The sequence below is a fragment of the Ictidomys tridecemlineatus genome, chromosome 4 (genome assembly GCF_052094955.1).
Source record: "Ictidomys tridecemlineatus isolate mIctTri1 chromosome 4, mIctTri1.hap1, whole genome shotgun sequence".
Lineage (NCBI taxonomy): Eukaryota > Metazoa > Chordata > Mammalia > Rodentia > Sciuridae > Ictidomys > Ictidomys tridecemlineatus.
Window position 1 is genome coordinate 81,838,292 of NC_135480.1, and position 25,187 is coordinate 81,863,478.

Sequence of the window (25,187 nt, forward strand, 5' to 3'; positions counted from 1 at the left end):
AATTAGAAATACTCCTGCCTCAGCCTCCAGAACCTCTGTGGAATTACAGGTGTGCATACCTCACCCAACTTGTTATTTTCTATATTACTGTTCACATTATACTACATTTAAATTGGCTCATCTATCCTTTTGAAAGCATACAAAATAATCCTTGTACTTTTCTTGCTATTTGATCTGACAAGAGGTTACAGGTTCTTCTTCATATATTTCCTGCTGAATGTCTATTTTTTTCTCAGATAAAACAGCTTCAGTTTATACTCACAATTCTAACTAAAAATAAGACCACACAGATTTTACTTGTGTCTCTCCTTTTCTTCTAGTCAAAAATGCCAGAATGATGTAACAAATGGAATTAGAACATCACATAATTATTCACTTTATTTATCCCACAATATTTTATCCTACACTATCTTAGAATAATAATACTGACATTGCCAAGATTTCAGCCAACAGATTTTTTTTTTCATTTTTCCCCATTAGGATATATCCAACTAGGGAGGTACAAATTATTGAAGTTTATATCACTTAAAACAACTGGATACACATTTATGTACATTTGCTCCATTTTAAGAGTTTATTTCATTTTAAAATATTGTAAAATTTGTAAATGACTCCAAAATCAAATCAACAAATATGGTAAATATATTCAAAGAAACCCAGCTTCTCCCCTCCTCCAATCTATTCATTTCTTCCCAAACTTATTAGTAACCATTTTTTCAAAAAATGATGATTAATCCTTCAATTCATAAAAAATAATTTGGCATGTATGTGTATGTCCTAACTCTTCTTAAGAAAACAGTAACATGCTTAATACACTTCTGTATTTCCTCTTCCTAACTAAGAATGTACTACGTAGCGTAGCTAACTTGTTCTTACCACCACATAGTATCCATTGTGTGGCTCTCTCATAGTTTTTAACCAATTCTCTGATTTTGATTGTTTTCTGATTTTTGCTATTACAAATAATTTTGCAATAGCTTTGAGCATGTCTTTTTTTCCCAAGTGTATATTTGGGATAGATTCCTACAAATTGGATTGCCAGGTCAGAGTATAAATTGATCTATAATTCTGCCAGTTATTAACAATATCTACCTTCACAGGGACCTTTCTTCTATGACCACCTGCAATGTATACAAAGTTTAGTTTCCCCACAACCTTATCAACAATGCTGTCAAATTTGGATTTTGCATCAAGTAACTCTACTTTCTTTTAATTATGTTATTATCAATGAGGCTCAGCATCTTTTGATATGCTTAAGAACTATTTGCTCTTTTCCTATGAACTGTCTATTCATTTCTTTGATTCAGTTTTCTGTAGGGTTATATTGCTTTTTGTTTAGAATGCAAGACTCCAGTCTCTAAACCTAATTGTATTTCTCAGATTTTAGTTTTCTTGAGAAGTGGTGACAAACACCATATTCCATAGTCTATCATACCAGTATTAAGCATCAGAGAAATACTGGGCTTTTGTTGTTGTTGTAACTTACCAGCTTGTCAATTTAAAAAAAAATGCTGCACCTTATACGTCAATGCATTATTGAGAAGTGAGATTTTTAATCTGCTTATAAGCTTGTCATATCCAATTGCCTTTGCAGATTATTCTCAAATTCTTACGTATATCTGACATGATGACTATATATATCTCCTTAAAAATGATTATCATTTATGCAGAAACCTTGCTGCATACAAGACACTTAAGTCAAATAATCTTGAATTTATTTGGAAAACAGGATGTTATTAAAAGTCAATATATAAGCCATTTATAGTTTGCTGCTTTGGGTGGAGATATAACATAAGAGAGTTGAAGAAAATGATTTCTAGTTTTCTTTAAAAGTATAAAATGATCTGGTCATATACATAACTTCTGTTTAAAAAATTTAGTGGTCTCTCTGCCCAAACTGCATTTTAAATAGGGCTTCAAATAACTTTTCCAAGTTCATGCCACAATTCTTCCAATAATGTCTTCCATCCATTATTCCTTAAACCAAATTTTTACCACCACGTGTCTTTTCTTACATCACTGGTTCAACAGTAGAACCTATTTCCAAAGCATCAGCATTGAGAACTTATAAATGCAAATTCTTGGGCCCCATACCAGACCTACCAAATCAGAAACTGATGAACCCCAGCAACATATGACTAACAAGCCTTCTAGGTAACTCATACATATTAAAATTTGAGAAATCAATTAAAATCAATCCCATGATTCTTGGAATTCCCTTTCTAAAAGCTACCAGCTTTTGCTATACTGTATAATACCTAAGTTATATATTTTTCATTTATAATTATCTTCCCAATTGGTCTATAAGTTACTTATCATGTCTTCAATTTTTTATCCTCCTGACATGGTATGTATTTTCCAAAGCTTAAACAAACACATGCTATATTTAGCTTTCTCTATTGTTTGAAATAATAGCTCAAATACAATTGGCCAACAAGTACATGAAAAAATGTTCAACATCTCTAGCAATTGGAGAAATGCAAATTAAAACCACACTGAGATTTCATCTCACTCCAGTCAGAATGGCAATTATCAAGAATACAGGTAACAATAAATGTTGATGAGGATGTTGGGGGGAAAAGGTACACTCATACATTGCTGGTAGGATGCAAACTGGTATAACCACTGGAAAGCAGCATGGAGACTCAAAACTTGGAATGGAACCACCATTTGACTCAGCTATCCCACTCCTCAACCCATATATTCAAGACTTAAAATCAGCAAACTATAGTGCCACTGCCACATCAATATAGCAGCTCAATTCACAATTGCTAAACTATGGAACCAACACAGGTACCCTTCAACAGATGAATGGATAAAGAAAATGAGGTATATTTACACAATGTAATATTACTGGCAAATGCCAATAAATGTATGGAACTGGAGATTATCATGATAAGTGAAATAAGCCAATCCCCCCAAACCAAAGGCTGAATGATCTCTCTGATATGCAGATGCTAACACACAATAAGGGAGTGAAGAAAAAAAGTTCATTGGATTAGACTAAGGGGAATGAAGAGACGGCAGGGATGGGATTAGGAAAGGCAGAATGAATCAGACATAACTTTCTTATGTTCATATATGAATATACTACCAGTGAAACTCCGTATCATGTACAACCACAAAAACAGGAAGTTATAGTCCATGTATGTATATGTCAAAGTATATTCTACTTTCATGTATATCAAAAAATAAAAATTTAAAAAAAAATCCTCCCCACCAAATAGCTTTACTAAAGTAGACTGAATCAATAGGAAAAAAGACTTCTAACTTCTAATGCTTAGCCTGAGCCATTCCCCACATATCTGTTGTTCTGGGATCTTATATTGGAAAAAAGTAGCTGGTGGGGGGCATATTATTTATAGCTGGGTCAGTAATAGCCCTTGAAGAAATCCATGCTGAATATCCTTGGAATCTGTGAATATGGTACCTTATAGAACAAAAGGGACTCTGCATATATGACTATATTAAAGAACTGAGATGGGGGGATTATCTTGTTCATCTAGGTGGACCCAATGATGTCCGAGAGAGAGAAAGCTATATGATGATGAAGGCAGACAAATTTGGAATTTCATACTTCTGGCTTTGAAGACAGAAGAGGGGTCAACAGCTCACAGATAGCAAGGGAAGCTGGAAAAGCAAGAGAACACATTCTCCCTTAGAACCTCTAGAAGGAACCAGTCCTTCCAACACCTTGCTTTTAACCTACTGAGACAAGTTTTAGATTTATGGCCTCTAGAACTGTAAGAGAATTAACTTTGTTGTTTTAAGCCACAAAATGTGTGGTAATGTTACAACAGAAATAGAAAATTAATACATACAAACTTTTGCCAAGTTTTTATTGTGAAATATTGGATTTAGAAAAAAGTACAAAATGTCAACAGTCAGATGTGTACAAGTACAGTATTTCAATAGTCTATACATGTGAACAGCTTACCAGGTTCACTGCCGAATGTTTATTTAGACCAATACAATCTAAAAAGGACTGCAATATTCACAGGCTATTAATACACAAATTACTTGAGCCAAAATGACCCTAACTGGTAAATGCTAATTAATTGTGGAAAACAGGCTAGAAGCACAATACAGCACACCATAGTATCCCCTTACAGGCCCACATTTAAAGAATATCAGCTCATTATGTCAATACACTACAGATCAGGACTGGGACTCAATTACTAATTTATACAATTATAAAAAATTTAAATTATAAAAAATAAGGTAATGGAATAAAGAGAGAGTATTTAATTAGGAAATACTGTGAAGCCCCTAAATGGTTTTAGCCTTGAAATGTATAAAGCTTAATCATTTAAACTGATTTTCTATTTTAACTTTAGATAATGGGAGATGGGCAATTTTCTTGTGAAGCATTTTCAGGAAGGTATAAAAACCATCACACAGTTTACGGTAGAATCATAATCTCCGTGGATTGACAAATGGCTATGAAACCAAAATATAAAACATTAAAATTTTTAAAGAATGATCATTTATGAACTCAGCAAATATTGCAAATACTGAAATCCATGTTAAGGCAGTATCTACCATGGTTGAGAGTACTAAATTTAAGAAGAGTACTGCATGAAGGTCTCATTTTTAAAAACCAGCTTAATTTTTCCAAATATGGCTGATTCAATCATTTACTATTTCTTGAAAATTACCTTAGATTATGTGTTTCCAAATTGGACAAAGATTAATGAACAACTATAGAATAGTCCACTGAAACAAGAATGATGTTAAAAAGAATTGCTATACTCATGTCCTTTATAAAGCCAATTTGATATGAAATTCATAATCAACTTTTAAAAACAAAACCTTCAAAATAGATCAATTTAAAATTTACTGGAAATTTATCTTTACCAAAAAATTTCTAAGGGAAATAACTCTTTTCCTCTATACAGTGTATATTTTATAATGCCTGAGGGTTTTAATATTGAACTAAAAGTCTGAACTGATGTTAAGTAGATCAATTTCCACTATAGACTGAAAAAAACTAGATCTGAATTTTAGTCAATAACTTCATGTAACACACCCCACACTATCTTAACCTTTTTTTTTTTTATAGGCAATTTTGAAGACTTTGAGACAATTTACTTATAAATAGTGCCTGAACATTATAGTAGACTCAATTTATTCAAAGGTAAGCACAGATTAGAATATAAAGTTATTTAATTTTCCAGATTTGCATTAAGTTTACAGAATAAGTATTGTGCACATAAATATTAACTTAGATAACCACAAGTTATGGGGAAAGCAGATATATGGACCGCTGCAGAAACATAAACTTTAAAGAAATTTTATATATAAAATATGTATATAAAGTAAAACATGTAATTCACAAAATATGAACATGAAGCCACATACCATAAAAAATAAAAACACTCTATCAGAAATGATTTAAAATTAAATCTTTAGGGAAGTACTTCAATATAATTAAATGAATTCAATGACCAACAGCTTCCCTTACACATAGAAAACCAACCATAAATCACCTAAAGTCTCTATGCATTATCAGTTAGTTCTTTAATGCAACCTCAAATGTTATTAGCAACTTTTATTTCTTTTGAAATAGGCTTCTATACATATGTATTTATATACAAACACTTATTGAACATGATTTTAAAACAAATTGTATGTACAAAATATCAGCATTCCTATAAATAAAAACATTAGGTGGCAAAAAGGCACTTGTAAGTAAAAATCTACAGTAGTTTTTACAAAACAAAAACACATTTTACCTTGGATACTGTACAATAAATGTTAATTCCTATACCAGTAATGAAAATGCTAGGTTACTAACTAATGTTAATGATGTAAATTTTAAAAACATATTTACATATACTCTGAAGTTCATTTAATAAAAGCACCATGATTCTCTCCTAAATTCATGTTGATGCAAAGTAAAAATACAATTCCAAAAAAACCAGTGTTCACCATTTTCCTGTTTAAAAGTTTTTGTATTTCTAAATTGAAAACTAATTTTTTTTCTGAAATTAGCATAGTGTTAAACAAAAACCCAAAAAACCCTACTGCTCTTACTTCTTAAAACCATACCTACCTCTATTATTGCATGTTTCATTTCATAAAGAGCACTACTCATGCACTCCTTTACAACTGTTTAATACTATTGCTGGCAAGAATTTCCTGGATATCAAATAATTAGAAAGGTACTTCAAACCAGTTGAAGTTTTTATTTGAATGTTTACAACTTAAAAAATGCTGTATATCAATTACAAAAAGTGAATAGGAAACACACCAAATTATTTGGTGTGCAAAAATATTTTCTACAACACAGAATTTAAGGGCTTCACAGAATTTTTTTCCCCAAATTTACACTATAAGCAGAAACACTAAATAAACAACCTTTTCAAGGAGATGTTAGTATGCTTCCACTTTTGTCAAACTTTTTACCCTTTGACAATGCTGCAACCTGTTTGAGTAGTTCTCTGTTTTTGGCCTGTGAGAGACAAAAATTCAAGATTTAAAAAGTATGAAATATTATAAAGTCACGCTGCAGAATACTGTTTTTTCATTTCTATAACAAAAGATTAAAATAGTAACGGATCAAATGAAAGAGTTGGTGCGTTTAGATTCTTCCTTTTAAGATTAAACAGGTAGAAGAAAAATTCTAGATATTGGTTTAATGGATCCTTTTTTGGTAAACGTCAGTATTAATATAATTTATGTGCAAAGATAAACTTGGTCACAAAAAAGGCAACAAAGTGAGTCTGCTTAAAAGGTTCAAGTTTTAAGTAGGAGAAACAATTTGGTCCTTTATTTTAAAACATGACATGAGCAAGCTGTATAAAGTCTTTCATTTGATTTTTACCTTCTTGTAGAACAAGCCTAAGCAATTTTTTTTTAATAAAAATTATCCCCTTTATCACTTCACCAAAGATCTTGTTTTACATACCCATTAGAACCACTCTTCCTGATCTTATTTTTGTTTCTTTAATTGTCATATAGTCATCTGGTACTGGCTTTGTAGGATCTAAGTAATTTCTATCATTAGTGCTTTTACTTTCAATAAAGGCTATTTTTTTTTTTTTTTGCCAAGATTCAAAATTTCTTTGCCAACAACCTGAACTGAATTTAACACTGCACTATATAATGTCCCAACCATCACTGACAAAGACATTGCCCCTCAATCCAATGTGCTACAACAGTCACTAGTGTTTAGTGTGGAGGACTGTCTAAGTAGCTACCTTCAATGAGTATTTTCATATTTTGACTGCCTTTGCCACTCTATGCAGTTTCTTGACTCTGGAAACTTTGATAAAAATCTCTAGTACATACAAATATATTAATGATCAAGCATTTGCCAAGTTTTTGATCCAAAGTATAAAGAATGATAAAAATAGTTTGAAATTTGAGCACTGTCCTAAAAATAAAAGTTTTAAAGATATCCTTCTGTTTGAAAACTACTCACAGGTTTTAAATTCTTCTATTTAGACAGACTTCTTTAATGTTAGTGCTTCATTTTCTACTTTAATTTTAGCTTCTGTATGGCCAAATAATATTTTACCTTTCCTGTATGCCATCTTAATGTAGATTCTTAGGCTATGTACTTCTACTCCCCTGGATGTCTACAAACTCTTCCTAAGTAACACATATGGCTTCCAAAATGCAAATATTTTCAGTGGTCTCTTATATGTGCAACCAAATCATCTTTCATGTTTGTCTACATGATGAGTAAGGTTTTCATATTCAATAGTTATCAAATAATTAAAGTGGAATTACTTTTCATTCAAAATCAATATTAACTTCAATTCTAGAAAGTCATCAAAATCAAAAAGGAGTTTTATTTTCCCTTTAAAATGAAACAGCCTGGGGGCTGGGGATGTGGCTCAAGTGGTAGCACGCTCGCCCAGCATGCGTGCGGACCCGGTTCAATTCTCAGCACCACACACAACAAAAAAAGATGTTGTGTCTGCCGAAAACTAAAAAATAAATATTAAAAATTCTTTCTCTCTCCCTCTCTTTAAAAAAAAGAAAGGACCTACTAAATAAAATAAAATAAAATAAAATGAAACAGCCTGAAAAACAAAAGGACAAATCAAGCAAGAATGCGTGGGAGTTGGAAGTTGGAGGAAATGAAGTAGCAATGCACATTTATTCAATTTATTACTCAGCGGAACAGTTATGGTCAACGTGGTAGTTTAAAAATTTTCACTAATTGTTAGCTACACATTATTTAATTCATGACCATAATGGATCTACTGTCTAAAAACAGGAAAAATTAAACAGAAATTTTGAAATACAAAGTAACGAAGGGGCGCCTACAGAGATCTCCCCAGATCTGCAAGTTACATGTATATAAAAAATTTGTACTAATATACCAAATGGTTAAAAAATGAATCTCCAAATTCTTTTCTCAAACATGCTGAGAAATTTAAAAAGAGCTTATAATATTTATATTCTAATTACAGAATACAAAAAAATTAAAAATTAGATCTTGGAATCATTTTTTTCTGTTAATGATTTAGCTGCCAATTTTCAATCTGCAATTTATATATTTAAGTCCCCAAACCACATTACTAATAAGTATGATTGTTGATAAACTATATAAGTAAAACTCTTTAGGATAAACAATGTATCTCTTAAATGGACACAGGCTCAAATTTGTCTTACTCTATAATTAGAGTATATTAAAAATAAATCTTTATACTTTTAAATGTTTTATCCTAAAAACTTTTCTTTATTATGCACTCTACGAAATAGAAACTCTTAAGCAAATTAAATGTTAGCCTAAAGGAAACAAAATCGAAATTAAGAATTACACAGATCCCACTTTAAATTCTAGCTCTGTCACTTACCTATTATGTAACCTGGAGTATAACTTTTCATTTGTAATAAAGAAACTTAACTACCCACTTTGAAATCAGTTGAAAGAACTAATCAAATATATCAAACAGTTCCTAATAAAACAACCGGTACATAGTAGGCATTCAAATGGTTCCTTTTCCCTTTTAGCCACTCATCTACTAAATTAACACAGATTTTATTTGGTGTTCTTGGTATTTAAGAGCTATTTTCCACACTTTTGGGAGTTACACTCAGGCTTATTCCTAGGTTTGATCGTTAAAATTTTTTGTGAGCTATTAGAGCAAGATAAATTATACATTACAAAATTCAATTCCTTATCACAAAAAGAAAATAATTAACTGTGTTTACTCACCTCAGTAGAGAATCCTACTAGTACATTGGTTGCTAAAGGGAGTGGGGTAAAAAGATGGCACTTAGCTCTGACAGAAAGTCTCTAGCAATAACTCAAAAGGTACAGGGAAGATGAGGATGAAATAGAAAACCTGAGTAACTTGGGTAGTGGGAGCCCATGAAGAATAGGTAAAAGGACATGTAAACCTGAGGCAGAAAATGCAAGTTTCTATATCATTAATTATGTGAACACAATTTCATCTAAAAAATGAGCACAACACTTAACTCATTTCAAGAAGCAAAGAAAACAATGCATGTAAAATCATGCTGAAACCATCCTAATTCTATGTAAATATTAATTACTCCAACATCATATGAAAATTCAGCTACCAAACATCTGGTAGGTTTAAGATAACAATCAGGCTAAAAGCAAAGAGGGTTTTCTTGTGCTTACAACTATGATTTATTTATTTATTTATTTGAATGATCTTTTTAACAGTGGTAAGTACCAAGTTAAACCATATGTAACTATTGCTCACAGTTATACTGTTATTTCATTCTGGATTTACTTCAGAGCTTTGGTTACATTTCATTAAATCAGAAATTATCAGGTTGAAGATTATACTTCATGTAATCATTCAGCATTAATAATAAATGTGAATATCAAAATTCAAAATACTTGATGATGGGTGAAAAACAATAATTCATGCACAAGAAGTCCAATATAAGATGTGGGTAATTTCTCAAGACAGAAGGACATTTCCATAAATCACTACTTGTTCAACAAATCATTTGAATGCCTACGATGTTCCAGGTTCATGAGGTTCCTATTTAAAAATTTTGAATAGTAAAGTCAGGTTTAAGACCAAGCAAGCTGTACCTAGAATTTCAACAGGTACCTAAATTCTACTCCTTGTTTGACAAGTACTAGAACCCAAGACAGAAATAGCAAGTATCTCTTAATGTTACAATATTAAAACAAAACAAAAACAAAAGCAAAAACTGGGGCAGTATTAATACCTGCCTTTCAAAGATAAACTCTTCTGTCAAATCTGAAGTCTGTGTGCTGGCCTCATCTATGCTTTTAAGACTTAACAATTTCTTAACCTTTCTTAAAACTCTATTACTCATAAATTAGTTCTACAAATATCAGAATATATACAATGAAGAAAATATAGTTAACTTAGTATGGTTTCATTTCTAAATGTATGAAACATAAGAGTAAACTAAGGGAACTTTTTATGTTGTTTACTAAGGGAACAATCTCTATCACATGATAGATGCTCACCATCCTTGAATGCCAGATATTAGGTTCTACCAGCTTTGCTAGTATGATTCTCAGATTTACCAGCTATTCTCTATATTCAAATCCTGCTTACTGTATTTTGGAATACTCTGAGATTAAGGAGGAGTCACTGTTTGGCACTTTGCAAACCACAGTACACAGATTAAGGGCACTCTCTTGACTTCCATCACTGCCCACAGCATAAACTTCCTCACTCAAGGTCTTGAGAACTGGTTTTCTATGTCTACTTCCCTTTTTATTATCTAGAATGAAATAGGAAGAAAGATTGCAACTAAAAACCTTACTTTCAACTTAGTTTCATGAAAGTAATATTTAATTTTTTGCTTTTAGCCCAATGATCAATATACCCCAATTATATCCTCTTCTGAAAATTCCATTTAAAGTTAACATAAAAGTTTTCAGGATTAATGAACTGAATCAATCACCTTTTGAATGATTTCAAACAGTAACTTTTTACAGGAATTAGGATTAAAAACTTACAAAATCACATATGCATAAAATAGATACTAATACCAATCTAAGTCAATGAATGCCATTATCAAAGTTTAGTCCCCCCCCCCAACACTTTATATAAATAATGTCATTTACCTGAAGTTGTTCCACAGTTTCTTTGTGAGCTTTTTCCATACTGTTCATCTTTGTTCTCAAATTTGACTCTTGGTACTGAAAGTCTGCCTTTAGTTCAGTTAACTGAAAGAATAAAAGAAAAAGTATATACACACACACACACACACACACAATATATATGTGCTGCCTCAAAATATATATATATATCTCTGCCCATATAAACAACATTTAAATATTTCTAACATTTTTGTGAAACAGATGTTAACAACATTTTCCTGAGTTTTATAATTTAGTTAGAATTTGTTCTGTGAACTGATGAATTCTGTCTGCTTTTATTAAACTTAAGTTGAGATTTTTGTTTTTGGCTTCAACGGACAGAGCTACATTACCGGTATACTAAATTATGTTAATATATTAGCGTTTCAATTAAAATGTAATTCACATTAGTATAAGCAAAAGTAAACATTTAAACTAGTTTTGAATTAAAATAATCTTTCAGTGGTAAAAGGAAAAAAAGTTTCACAATGGGTAAGTATAAAGAGGAATAGTCCTATAAACCAAGAGCTGTAATTACTTGTAAATTTATGTCCAGGATTATGTGCACAATACTACTACAGTAACATTTTCACTCGAGATAAAAATGGAGAACAAAGCACAGAAATACAACTAATGTAGAATGAGAAGGGAAAGATGGTTACCAAAAAATTTAAGCTAAATTAGCAAATATAAGAAAAAATCAGTGGCTTGAGAAAGCAGACTACATGTCAAATTTTTAATAAACATAAATAACATATACAAAATATCTCATCCAACTAAAAAGTGATTACATACATGCAGAAGCTGCTTTAGGTTATTTTCAAGTGTTTTTCACTATGCAAGATTTAAGTTTATTTATTTTTTTCCTATCATTATCCAGTATCCAGTAAACCAAAAGGTATACAATAGCAAAAACAAAGTCACAATGTCTGACATTCCTCTTTCCAAATAAAATCCCTTGCTTTATCATATTCAAATAACTAAATTTTCTATTTTTCCATATTATAGAACTCCAGTTCTGAAATGCCAGTCCACATCAGATCAACTAAGATAATTATTCTATTCATTATATTGTAGTTTCCTCCAATGTATAAACTTCTATAAGATAAAGACTGTGTCTTATTTTTCTTTGTACCCCCATGACCTAATGTCTAGCTCTAGAAGTCAATGAAAACCTGAAACAAATTCAGAAAAATAACTTTTCTTAGATTTAAAAGAAAAAGTTACTAACTTACTAGATTTATGTTTCTTACAACACTGCTAATTTCAATCCACTGGTTTTTTTTGTTTTTGTTTTAATGAGGAACACTGACAACAACAACAACAAAAAACCTTCAATCAACTAAACTAATACAGAATAGTAATGGCAGAGAGGGAAAACAAGTCAGTATTCCACAAGTATAACTACTTGGTTTTCGAATCTCTCAATTTTGCAGTAAGTTTGGCATTTTATTCATCTTTTCTCAAGTTTAACGTAGATATACTTGGCTTTGTATAATAAAGTTTCTCTAAAATTTTGTGCATAGAAAATATTTCCATAAAGGCATTAATTTTAAAAAATGTTATCAAAAGAACTATAAAAACCACCTATAACTATCCTATTTTACCTAACATGTCAATTTTAATTTTCCTATACTAAATTTAGGTACAAATGTATCTAAATATACATATCCATCAAAGGTGAGAAAGTGTTGAATGCCAGAAGTAAAAGCCAGCTCAGGCTCAAGTTCTGCTACTATGGAGACTCAGAAATAATCCATGTATGTATTTATAATCATGTCTTATGTTTTTGGGGGGTTACCAGGAATCAAACCAGGGGTGTTTTTACCCTGAGCTGCATTTCCGGTCCTTTTTGAGACAGGATCTCACTAAGTTGCTTAGGGCCTTGCTAAGTTGCTGAGGTTGGTGTCAAACCAACAATCCTCCTGCTTCAGCTTTCCAAGTTTTGGGGATTACATGTGTGCACCACCACATCCACATGTTTTATACTCTTAAATGGAATGTTTTTAATGTTCTCCTACTGCATAAGACATTTGTTTAATATAGGCTAAACTGCATTCTCTGGGATAACAAAACAAGTACAAGAGTAGGTTCTATCCTCAAAGATCATAAAACATTGGTAATGGCATCCATGAGCACTTAAGTCAGAAGCTATAATACACACTTTGCATATTCATTTAATCACTTTCCCATTCAATAAGAGTAGCAGTGATGGTTTATTTTTTAAATGAGAAAACCAAGGTCTAAAGAAAAGGAAATATTCTGCTCAACATCACAAAGTGACAGAACTGAGTTTGAACCCTGAGTATGGCTAAATGTCTTCAAAATCCATTTCCTGCTCCATTCTTGCCCACTATTATCCAATCCTAATATCATGGCATAAGAAAACCTTAAATCCATAATTCTATTAACATTCCTCTTTTCCCTAAAAGGACAACTTATGTGATATTCCTATTAAGTTAACAGAGAAACTAAGTATCAGTAAGTATGCTTCCTACAAAATGATCTTAGGTACCTAATGCAAATGAGTACTACACAGGAAATTCTTATACCATTACTTTTAACCAATAGTTATTTGATCTGGACTGATAAAAACAAATCATCAGTATATATCAGAGTATATTCGATTACTTTCTTAAACCACAAGAACTCACACAATATTCCAATCACATCTCATTTTCAAATTAAGTTATTAGACCTATTTTAAAATTACATGCTTAGTGAAAACTGGAATTATTACTACTCTAATTAGCTCTCAGTTAACTCTTAGAATCACAAAAATTTTGAAAGACCATTTTTACTTATCTTCATTAGTTAGTTTGGTAATTTATCAGAATCGTGAATGACAAACATTACCAAAGTATTTAGGAAAATTTCCAATTATCAAGTGATAGTCAAGACATTATTCTTTTTTTTAAATAGTTTTTTAGTCATTGATGGACCTTTACTTTTATTTACTTGTATAAGGTGCTGAGAGTTGAACCTAGTACCTCACACATGCTAGGCAAACGCTCTGCCACTAAGCTACAATCCCAACTCTGGACATTATTCTTAAGCAGCTTCAGTGAGCCATGCTCTTACCTTTTTATCTTTTTCTAAAATGGTCTGGTCTCTTTGCTGTAAGAGACGCTTAAGTGACATCACCTCTTCTTTCAGTTGACTTATAAGGACAAAATTGTCTGTTCCCCCACTATCTGCTGACTGATTTATAGAGCTACTAAAAAAAAAAAAAAAAGGTAAAACACAGTTAAATAAAGTAGAAGAAAAATCAGCATGTGTTCAAATTGCATAAATTAGACAATTCCACAAACATCCTTAAGGCTAATGCAAAAAAATATGTACCTGACAGAAATGGATGCAACTGGCAAATTACCTTACTAATGGCACACATTACATACACCTGCAGAAATATAATTCAGTATTAGCTTTTAGGGGGTCAATACTTCTAGTGTAAAGCAATAGGCAGCCAATTTGTACAGTAACATCAGCAAACTTTTGGCTAATGAACTAAAACAAAGTTACACTAAAAATATTTCAAATCTAAAAACATTTTCTAAGTAGGTCAATTTTAAAATATCACAATCAAGATTTGTGTTTCCTTGAAGAACAATTACAATAATGTTCTTTATTCAATGTTTTCTTGTTTTCAAAACCCAAATTCATTCCCAACTAGAACAACAAAAGTTTAGTGCCACTTTCTTATTGCCAAAATTAATCTTTTTTAACTGATGTTTATTCTTCTAGATGACTCAAAGAAGTCAGTGTAGAAGACACATGTTTCTTTCTATTCTCTTATCTAGTAATAACTGGCAATCAACCATAACTGTTCAATTGAGTTAAATTTTTACACCACTAAAGGAATTCATTTTTACCTATCTCCATTAGATGGCTTAGATTCCAATTTGGGCTTTTTCTTTGGAGTTTCATTCTGAATTGCTGCAGAGGATTTATGGCTGAAACCAAACATTAATAAGAATAATTAGATAAAAAGGATAGTAGCACCAAGTGATAAGTTATTCTTCTTCCCCTAAAATATTACTAAACCACACTGATACTTTTAAAGTCTAAGTAACAAAGTTAAAGGAATATCACACAAGAATACATTTCAAATATTTCGGAAAATATGTTAATGTATTTACCTTTGTTTCCACAGTCCCTGCTCTTGTTCTGGACTGAGATTGCTGATTCTGAAAAATACATAAACGACATCTGATAACAATACTTATTTAACACATATATAATAGCATTCTTTCTCAATGGAATCAAATTATTATGTCATAAACAAAACATTATAAATCTTTTGTTCATAGAAAGGTGTATTTAATTAAATTTTCAAGCTAACCTAATATATATTTTATATATTATATTTTAATGGAATAAATTCTAGTCAAATGACTTCTAGCCACATTAAATTTTCAAAAACATGTTCAGTGGTAGAGATTAAACTTTCTTCTTCATCATGAGTGCCAAAATTCCATTTACTATACCAAGGGTTGGAGTATATAAACATAAAAACTATAACAGGGTTCTATAATTATAAAATCTAAGAATCACTATACTTCAGCTACCCTTAGTATTTCATACAAAAAATTGTATCTTTAAAGTCAAGACTTTTTTAATAATCCAAAATGGAGACACTTTCTTTCAAGGAACTCAATTTGCTCAGAATAATGCATCATGCTGGTTGAAGAACTATCTTATTTCCTTTGATATTTTCCTAGTTTTCCTAAGAATCCTCTCTGAAGTCTTTAGATCTTTCTTTAGTCAGTAGTCTAGAGAAGGCATACTGAAAACAATAAAAGATTCACAGTAAAAAATGATTGTCCTTTGACTTAGAATGATGATGTCAGTTTCATTTTGCCATGTTAATAAATTAACTTATAACTCATTATGAATTCCACATTTTTTTTCTTCTGAACTTGCACTTTAGTCAATCCTTTACTAATGTCTTTATTCATTTAACAGGTATACAGCATCTCCTGCAAGCCAGATATTATACAATTTAAGAGATTAAAAACATGTAAGCTATGTAACATTGGGCAAGTTATTCAAAATTCCTCAATCTCAGTTCCCCCATCTGTGCATGGATGCAGTGCATTTCTTACAAGGACAAAAACACTTAGTACAGTGCTAGCATATACAATATGTATGTATGTATAAAATATACATTGTTTTAGCTATTGGAAATATTTATTTATGTATGTATAAAATATGTATGTATAAAATATACTTTTGTTTTAGCTGTGGGAAATATTTAAGCCAATTTATGTATGTATAAAATATACTTTTGTTTTAGCTATGGGAAATATTTAAGCCAAAGTAAAAAACAAACTGTGTTCTTAAGAATCATTTTTAAGTAAATAGTAAGTTGAGGAAATCATAACTGTAACTCTTATCAACCTGAGTTACTCTTTTGTGTCAATGAATGGCAATTCTACTGAGAAATTCTTTTACATATTTCACTAACAAAATAAGCATTAAGAAGCCAAATAATCATACATCAATTAATAACACTAATTAGATACTGAAGTGAGAACAATCACATTAATACTACTTATCAGAAACACTTGGAATCCCCATCTTAGTTTTCTGAGAGGTGACCATTCCTGAATCCAAACTTAACTTAGCATCATAACTGCTGTGACCATGACCATACCATCCCTGCACACCAATCACCATCTATCACAATATGTATGTTTCTCATATTTGTTTTGATCTATTCAATTTATCCCTAAAAACTAGCTGCCTGTTCATGAAACGGTCCCTGACCATCAAATATAAAATGGTAAAGTTGGCCCTTCATATCCTCAGGTTCCACATCTGAGGATTCAACTAACTGTGGATGAAAAGCATCATTAGATTGTTGTTGTCTGTACTGAATACATATTTTTTTTCTCCTCATTATTCTCTGAACAATACAGTACAGCAATTGTTATGTAACATTTACATTCCAATGGTATTTTAAATAATTTAGAGATGATTTGAAGTACATGAGAAGATGTACAGAGGTTATGTGCAAAAACTGCCCTTTTTTTTGAATTTGGGTTTTATTTATTCTTATTTTCTTTTTTTTATTAGTTGTTCAAAACATTACATAGCTCTTGACATATCATATTTCATACATTTGATTCAAGTGGGTTACGAACTCCCATTTTTACCCCATATACAAAAGGCACAGTTTTTTTTTTTTATTCTGAAAACTGTGCCTTTTTAAATAAGGGAACTGAGGACTTGAAACCAATTGCCAGTGGATACTTACTAATGACTATATATTTGTATTTCTTTAGTCAAAAGAAAAGAAAATTGGAAAGTGAAGACTGTCCTTTTCCCCTTTATTCTAGAAACCTGTTATTCTTTCCAAAGATTAGGTTACTGCCACCTCATTTGATCTTTCAAATATACAAAAAAAAGCTATCTACAATGACAGGGAAAACAGACATTCTGGCAGAGTCTTCAGATTAAGTAGGCAGATGCCATTATAGTATATAATTATCTTGTTGTATTTTTTTTCTCAAATCAAGAAGCAAAAACAAGGAAATTTTATGTACATTCTCCCTTTGGGAAACTGATAGAATGACCACAAAATTCCTTCAAAAGTGCCAAATTAGAATTGTTGTCTACCAAAACAAACAAACAAAAAAAGAATTGCCATCTACTATATCATGCCTAGGAAATAAACTAGTAAACATAGTGCCTTGATAAATCCTCAAAATTTTCCAGTTCATAATCAAATCTTAATTAGGCAGAACTACTCTGTGTTCCAAAATGTGGTGGGTATCTGTTTTCTATATATGATATTATATTTTAACTATCTATCAGAAATTAAAGTCATAGTAAAATTTAGGAAAAAACAATGAAGTCTTCTGAAAATGGGTGTGCATCATGTTCCTGATTTGTGTTTATGCATTCAATTTGTATTTTAATATTCATTTTTCCATGAGAAATAAAATCACTTTTTAGAAGTATACTACACAGAGTTAAAATATTACTGCTACATAACTCCCCATTGCCCCAAGTCACTTTAAAAAAATCAAGTAGTCCACGAATGAATAAAATAAAGGTCCATCGACATCTTAAAAAAAAAATATATCAAGTACTATTTGTATTTGAATAGGGTTCTTACTTTGTGTTTTAAAAACCAGCAAAGCACCACTAGTTTAAAATAGTAGTTCTCATACTTTGGTGACCTCCAAGATTAAGAATGCTTCCACAAGCCAGGTGTGGTGGCACACACCTGTAATCCCAGTAGCTCCGTAGGCTTAGGCAGGAGAATCACAAGTTCAAGAACAGCCTCAGCAATTTAGCAAGGCCCTAAGCAACTTAGCAAGATCCTGCCTTAAAATGAAATTAAAAAAAGGCAGGCTGGGGCTGTAGCTAAGAGCACTTGCCTAGTATAGGTGAGGCACTGGGTTCCATTCTTAGTGTCACATAAAGATAAACATAAAGGTATTCTGTCCACCTACAACTACTAAAAAAATAAAAATAAATAATTAAAAAAAAAAGGACTGGATATGTAGCTCAATAGTAAAATACATCTGGGTTAAATTCCTAGTTTAAAAAAGCATCTACAGGTAACAGGAATGCACTCAGTGGAGTGGTAGAGCTCATGCTTAGCACTCATTAGCACTAGGTTCAATTCCTCACACCCCTCCACCAAACACACAAAACATGCTTCTACTAACGTCTACTAAGTCACAAGTGGTAATGTTACAAAGTATTCTCCAAAAAGATTAGATGTATTTTTTAGTCACTGGCTTATTTGCTTTTAATTAATGACAACTGGTGTAAATATAAATTTTTATAAGTAAAATCCCAATGATTAACCCTCTGAAAAAACTGAGGCTCTTGATAACTGAAATCAGTGAAGTATTCTCTCTGATGTATTACTATTTTGACTATGTATAATCATTTTATGTTATTCCCTAAATGCCCTATCATTAATAATTATGATAAACACCTAAACATTTTCCATGTGTATAATTTTACACACTGCTTAGTACATAACACAGCTTGAGATACTCAAGAAGATTACAATATAAAATGAAAATTAGAGCAGCACCTAGTTAACAATGGCAAATAAACATCAATATGGCATTAAAACACTGGGAAGGACTTTAGAAAACCTGACTTCAAAGTACTTACTTGTGATGGCTACTGCTATGACGATGGTGATGATGATGATGGTGGTGATGATGTTTAGAATGATGCTGGTCTTTCTCCGTGAGAGATGAAGATGAAGAATTTGAATGAGAAGATCCCAGGCTCTTCCTTTGTTCTTTTGTCTTCTGTAAAACTCTCTTGTATGATAAAGTACACAGCCAGCACAGTAATTTTCCATCAACCTTTTAAGAAAATATTGGTATTAAATTAAATGTATTTATCTGTCTGTAAATGAAACCAGATAAGACACACTGCTCAACTTCTAGTTACATTGCACGTATATGTGCAAAATTCTGTGAATATATACATTCACAGATCTTTGCAAAATGGAAGCCAAATTAGACTTTTCTCAAAACTTTTTGTTTATGATATATGGACTTCCTTTAGTCCTGAGGCATTTTAATTGTGAAGAGACATTTTACCTTTTTTCTTATTCCTACAAAATAAGCATAAATTGCTGACATACTTCCAAGTAATCTAGTCTGACCTCTTAAGTCACTGTGTGATTATCAAAATGATAAAGTATTTCCTCAACAGTAAAGTATTGTGAATTTACAGAAAAATAGGAGTGCTTAAATAATATAATTGATTCTCGTCATTTTCAGATTTCATATTTGCAGATTTGCCTTTTTGCTAAAATTTATTTGTAACCCTCAAAAAAAATAAAATTTATTTGCAGCATATTTGTGGCTATTCACACCCAGCAGGTACATAGCACTGAAAAGTGTGGCACCAGAAGATACACATTCCCAATTAAGGCAGAAGGTAACATTCTACCTTCTTGTTTTATATTTCATACAATAAACAACTGTCCTTTTCACTAATGCTGTATTTTTCAAGTTTTTGAGTTTTCTTTTGTGATTTTGTTTTAATAGTCCCAAAGAGTAATGATGAAGTGTTGGCCAGAGCTCCTATGCTCAAGAAGGTTGTGATGTACCTTATGAAAAAATACATGTTTAGATAAACTTTATTCAGGCATCATTAGCACTACTCAATTAAATTAATCAGTTACATATATATGCAATAAGGCATCTCTAAGGGTAAATACAAAATAATATTATGTACTGTTAGATTGCCCAACATGTTATAAATAGACACAGGAACCTAATCCTGTATTTCCCTTAGGAATTCAGTTTTCATCAATTCAGTATTTCTGGCAACTTCAAAGAATGTTAACTACTGCAAATAACGAGAATCAATTGTTATGTGAGTCAATGGAGAGGGAGAGAATTCTTTCCAAAATTAAGACAAAACCTATAAAATAGTTTCTGTCTTCTGTTTTTCACACAAAAAGTGCTGGAGGGGCATGTCTTACAACTAAGGTACATACATTGCTGTGGGGGGACCTGGGGAAGCCCCTCAAAGAGACAGTCATCCTCCAAGTCAACTGAAACTGATAGACAACAGGAGGCCTGTGTGAATGCTGATCAGCAGAAGAATGCCACATGCATACACATAATTATTAAGTCACTGTAGGTAGAGAAAAACAAACAATGGTTTCAAATATGAGCCCATATCAAAAGGCAGTAGACTAACTTTGAATTTTATGTGCTAATATGCCATCAGGTATTTTTTTTTCACACAAGCAATTTCAAGTAACCAGCAAAAGGGTAAATAGGTGAAAAGATTTACTCAATAAAAATCTGTCTCAGAAATCATATTGGTGGGCAACCAAATAGTGGAGAATAGCCATCACAGAATTATTTATTTATTCTTTTTGAAATGCTGGTCTCACTAAGTTACCCAAGCTGGTATTGAACTGCAAGCCTCCTGCCTCAGCATCTTGAGTAGCTGGAACTACAAGTGTGTGCCACCGTGCCTGGATTGAAATTTTAAAAGTAACCCTGAATGATTGACATGAATTCACATACGATGCAAAGAAGGAAAAAATTCATTATTTTCAGTATTCTTATGCTTTCATCTAACTATCTGCTTTCAGGACCCAAAAAATAATCATATCTGATCCCTGTATCAATTATAAATTCTAGGTTGGTTGGTATATTATTTAATTTCAGGAAGATACCATAATATAAATAAAACATACCTTTCTTCTTCCTTCCTCCTTCCGATCAAAAGCACATTGTTGTTTGCACTGTTCACAAGTCTGAGGTGGTCCATACTTTTTTTCTGAATTTGTGCAACGCTGGCACTTGGTACCGATAAATGCTGCAATTATGTTACAGTACTGACAAGGTTTTGGCTGAAAAGCAGACATACATTTTGACTGAGACATTAAAAAACATTCAAGTTTGCTGCATAAAGTTCCTTACATATAAATGGAACTCTAGGATAAAATTAAGGAAACTAAAAGGTAAAAAACTGGTTTTCGCTCAAATATGTCATCTGCCATATTTAATAACGCTTATGTTTCTATTCATTCAATTAATATTTATCTGTAGAGTCATGAAACTCATTGTTACTCTATTAGAATGTTTAAAAGATAAGATACATTTTCATACAAAAGCTGCACATAAAAAAAGCCTCAAAGAATTAACATAAAAGAATATAGGGACATAAAAAAAACCTCATATATCCAAATTTGAGGAATGAACTTCTAATAATATCCTGTTTAGTTACTGTGTCATTTGTGAAAAAAAAAAAAATTTAACTTTTTGTCATATAAAGGAACACATAAAAATAAACTATAGGTCAATCTTCAACTTAAAAAATTGACAAACATGTTCAATATAAATTATAATAAAAATATCTTCATATACTTGAATATTCAAAAGACAATTTTGATTAGTAGTCTTAATGTGAACATTTTGACCAATAATAATGTTGCCAATATACCAATAATTGCTTTAGTACACACGTAAGACAATTTTTATTAGTGTATTGTTATAATTGTTGTGAATAAGTACCTGAACTATATTGCTGTATAAAAATAGTTCTAAAGAGAAAAAAAAGAGTTTGTTTATGCAAATTTTATGGCTAAGTAGATTCTCAAAAAGAAGTCCTCTATATTTAAATGTTTAAAGAATAACTTTATACACAGTACTTAAAAAATGCACATAGTTTGTTTTTAAATGTAGTCTTGCCATAAGACTATCTACAGAAAATTTCTCCCATGAAGTATTTTGATATGTTTGAATACATAAGAACATAACACTATATAATTTCTAAAAGTTTTTGTCTTTGTGACAAACATTAACAGACCAGTAACAAAAAAAATCTTAAGACATACTTACGGTCCCAAATTGCTTCACATTTTGAGCACACTTCTTACAAATTGTATTCGTTTTGCTGAAAGGAAAATATATATAGATGACCACATTATGTAGTTTTCTGGGGTAATCAGCACAGCATTGAGCTAAATGTAGTACCTAAACTTTAATTTAGTAAATTTTATTCAAAAAAGACAAACTTAAAGTTTTTTTTTAAGGTTATTTTATCCAAATTTACTTCTCTTCCATTAACTTAAGTCAAATGTTATACTTCTTTATTGGGTATTTTTTTTGTAAAGGGAACAAAACAAAAAATCCTAATGTCTCCTCTCTAGTTTTACCATTTTCACACGTCACCATTAATGCACAGAATTATCAGTGCCTACGTAACTTTCTACTCAGCCATTCTCCATTAATTTGATACCCACTCATGAAGAAATCGGTTGTTCTGTTAGGCTACTTTCTTGTATGTGCTCTCAAAGTGCCTATTAAAAAAGTCTGTGCTATTCTTCGGTGAATCAGTGACTTGATTGCATGCTTGGAAGGCATTTGGTAACACTACTAACTTTTCCTCAAGTCCATTAACATTTTGGATTTTAATAGCAATTTTTATATTTGCATTTTTGTTATCAAGACTGAACATTTTCCATTTATCCCTCTTTTTTAAAATTTACCCCTCTTTTTTTCATGTATAAACTGAACTCTAGTTGTAAAGTAAAAACCAGGTATTTTTTGTCAACATTCTCTGTCCCACCATATATAAAAGGTTTATAACTTAAAACTTCAAAAACTAAGGCATCCCATATCAGAGTAACATAGATATGGGATTATAATCCCCAAGTATTCCTTAGACAACATTTGTTTTTAACAATCAAAAACTATTCAGTATACAAACCTTTCTTGTTGAAATTCTGATCTGCAGTAAGTACATTTTACAATGGGATGTGCAATCCGACATTCCTGTAATAAGAAAATACATTAGTCAGCATCTACCTCAAAGTCTTGAATCTCACTTTTCTGGTAGAAAATTATTACCCAACCTAATCAAATGACTAAAACATCAATAAAACCTGGCCCCCAACGTAAAAAATTGGGTGACTTATCATGTAAGTGGCCAATCACAACATAATTCCTTAGGGAAGGCATAGTTGTCTTTGTCTTCATTAGATATGTGGGATATATTACAGATAATTTAAGAAAGCTGTCAGGGATGATTTCAAGGGTTGGTTAAATGTGAAACTACTTGTTATTTTACACCGTTGCTCACAGACAGCATCCTGGCTTTAATGGGATGGGAGGAGCTCCAAATCATAGAGCATTCTGTTCCCAAACCAGTCGCTTCGCTTTCCTGGACAGGGAAGAAGGATGCCATCAGCTTTGCGGCTTCAGGTTCCTAGCAAGAAAGTGCAAAAACCGTCCCCTGCCTCCTGGTGGAAGGAGAGGACAGACCAGGCAGAAAACCAAGATGAAAATATCTCCACCCCAGGATTTCTGCGGCATAAGACAGGTGGCTGCTTCACTCAGCCCCACCCGAGACCCTCGGACGGTAATGGGGCCCGGCTCCCTCCTGGACTGCCTGGAAGAGGGTAAGATGCTGTCTCCCCTCAGGGGTCTTTCCCACCTGATGCCCAGACCCTCGGATAAAAGGGTCCCAAGGTGCGGAGGTAGGACTCCAGACTCCCAAACCCCGAGGCGCCAGCGAAGAGCCGGGTGCCCTACAGCGGGCACCCAGCCCCTCGGGATGAGGCAAAGGAAACCCCGCCCGCCCGGTGCCCACGGACCTTGCAGAGCTGCTGGCCCTGGGAGAGCTCCTCGAAGGGATAACGCTGGGTACACTTGGTGCAGGCGTAGAGGGCCGAGGCCGCCATCCTGCTCCTCAATCTCCTCCACAGCCGCCCGCTCCGAGGCGGGGCCCTACGGAGAACTCGGGCGCCGCCGCTGCCCGGGCCGCGGACTCCTCCTCCTCCCCCACCCCCTTCCTTTCGCCCACCAGGGCCTCACCGCAAGAGCCCCAGGCTCCGCGGACACCGCCGTCTCCCTCCGCCTACACTTCCGCCCCAGCCCACCCAGTGACGCTGTCCCAGCGGCTCCCGCTGAGGTCCCGATAGCGGCGGAGGGAGACGAAGCGGGTAGCTCAATGCGGTTTAGCTGCGCGACCGCGGATCCGCTTCCTTCTCCACCTCGCTTCCGCAACCCTGATTGGCTGCGGAGGACATCGCGTCACTCGGCCGCTCCTCCCAACCCCTAGACCCGGTTACGCTGGAGCGCCCACAAAGGGAGGAAGGCGCTGGCCAATAAGAGTCCGACGCTCTCAGAGCGCGAAATCCACTTCGAATCTGCCCCGCCCAAAAGTCCTGGTCGCCGCAGGTTCCAGCAGCGTATCTTAGATTTGGGTCAGGGCTCCCCAATCCAATTGGGCAAATGTTCGCGAAGGTTTGCTTTCTCTTTCTGCTCCTTTTCATTTGACTTTCATTAGACTAAACCATTAAGCCCCTCCTATTTTGTTATTGGTCAGAAGGTCAATACTTCACCTGGAGAGGCGTCCCCGAGTCTAGCTCACGCTCTCTCGCGGGTCAAATCCAAAAGAAATGATGGAGTGTTTGAACTTCTCGTTCGTTTTTATTCTGCTTCAATCATTCCATTCAGTTGCCACTGGCGACAACACAAACCCTGGCTCACATTTCCTCTTGGAAAGGAATCCCCTTTGTAGAATCCCTTTGCAGAATTCCCTGAGTTGCCTAGCAGCCGGCAGCGCGACCAGGCCCTGGCAGACGCAGCTGCGCGATACTTGTGACGTC

At 33.1% G+C, this 25,187-nt stretch overlaps 1 protein-coding gene across 7 annotated transcripts; it reads right to left on the reverse strand.

The window, feature by feature from the left end:
- Positions 1-3,822: 3,822 nt before the first annotated feature.
- Fam76b (family with sequence similarity 76 member B) lies at positions 3,823-24,601 on the reverse strand. Of its 7 annotated transcripts, XM_078046900.1 has the most exons (12): positions 23,657-24,162; positions 23,285-23,349; positions 22,414-22,468; positions 21,267-21,422; positions 20,553-20,615; positions 19,205-19,404; positions 15,202-15,249; positions 14,935-15,015; positions 14,144-14,279; positions 11,048-11,149; positions 9,176-9,207; positions 3,823-6,454 (listed from the first exon to the last, which is right to left on the reverse strand). In XM_078046900.1, the coding sequence occupies exons 1-11, from the start codon at positions 23,759-23,761 to the stop codon at positions 9,193-9,195; spliced, it is 1,026 nt and encodes a 341-aa protein (XP_077903026.1). In that variant the 5' UTR covers positions 23,762-24,162; the 3' UTR covers positions 3,823-6,454; positions 9,176-9,192. The 7 variants fall into 7 exon arrangements, with proteins under 7 accessions (XP_077903026.1, XP_077903025.1, XP_077903024.1 ...); XM_078046899.1 differs by lacking the exons at positions 9,176-9,207; positions 23,657-24,162 and adding an exon at positions 24,171-24,601; XM_078046898.1 differs by lacking the exon at positions 9,176-9,207 and having other exon boundaries at positions 14,144-14,276.
- Between the last annotated feature and the right edge of the window lie 586 nt (positions 24,602-25,187).

Coding starts and splice junctions, on each gene's coding strand:
- Fam76b (XM_078046897.1), bottom strand. CDS start 23,761: ATGGCATCCTTCTTCCCTGTCCAGGAAAGCGAAGCGACTGGTTTGGGA. Junction 21,423..22,413: donor ATGTGAAGCAATTTGGGACC/GTAAGTATGTCT, acceptor TCTGCTTTTCAG/CCAAAACCTTGTCAGTACTG. Junction 11,150..14,143: donor TTTTAGAAAAAGATAAAAAG/GTAAGAGCATGG, acceptor TTATTCTTTCAG/TTAACTGAACTAAAGGCAGA.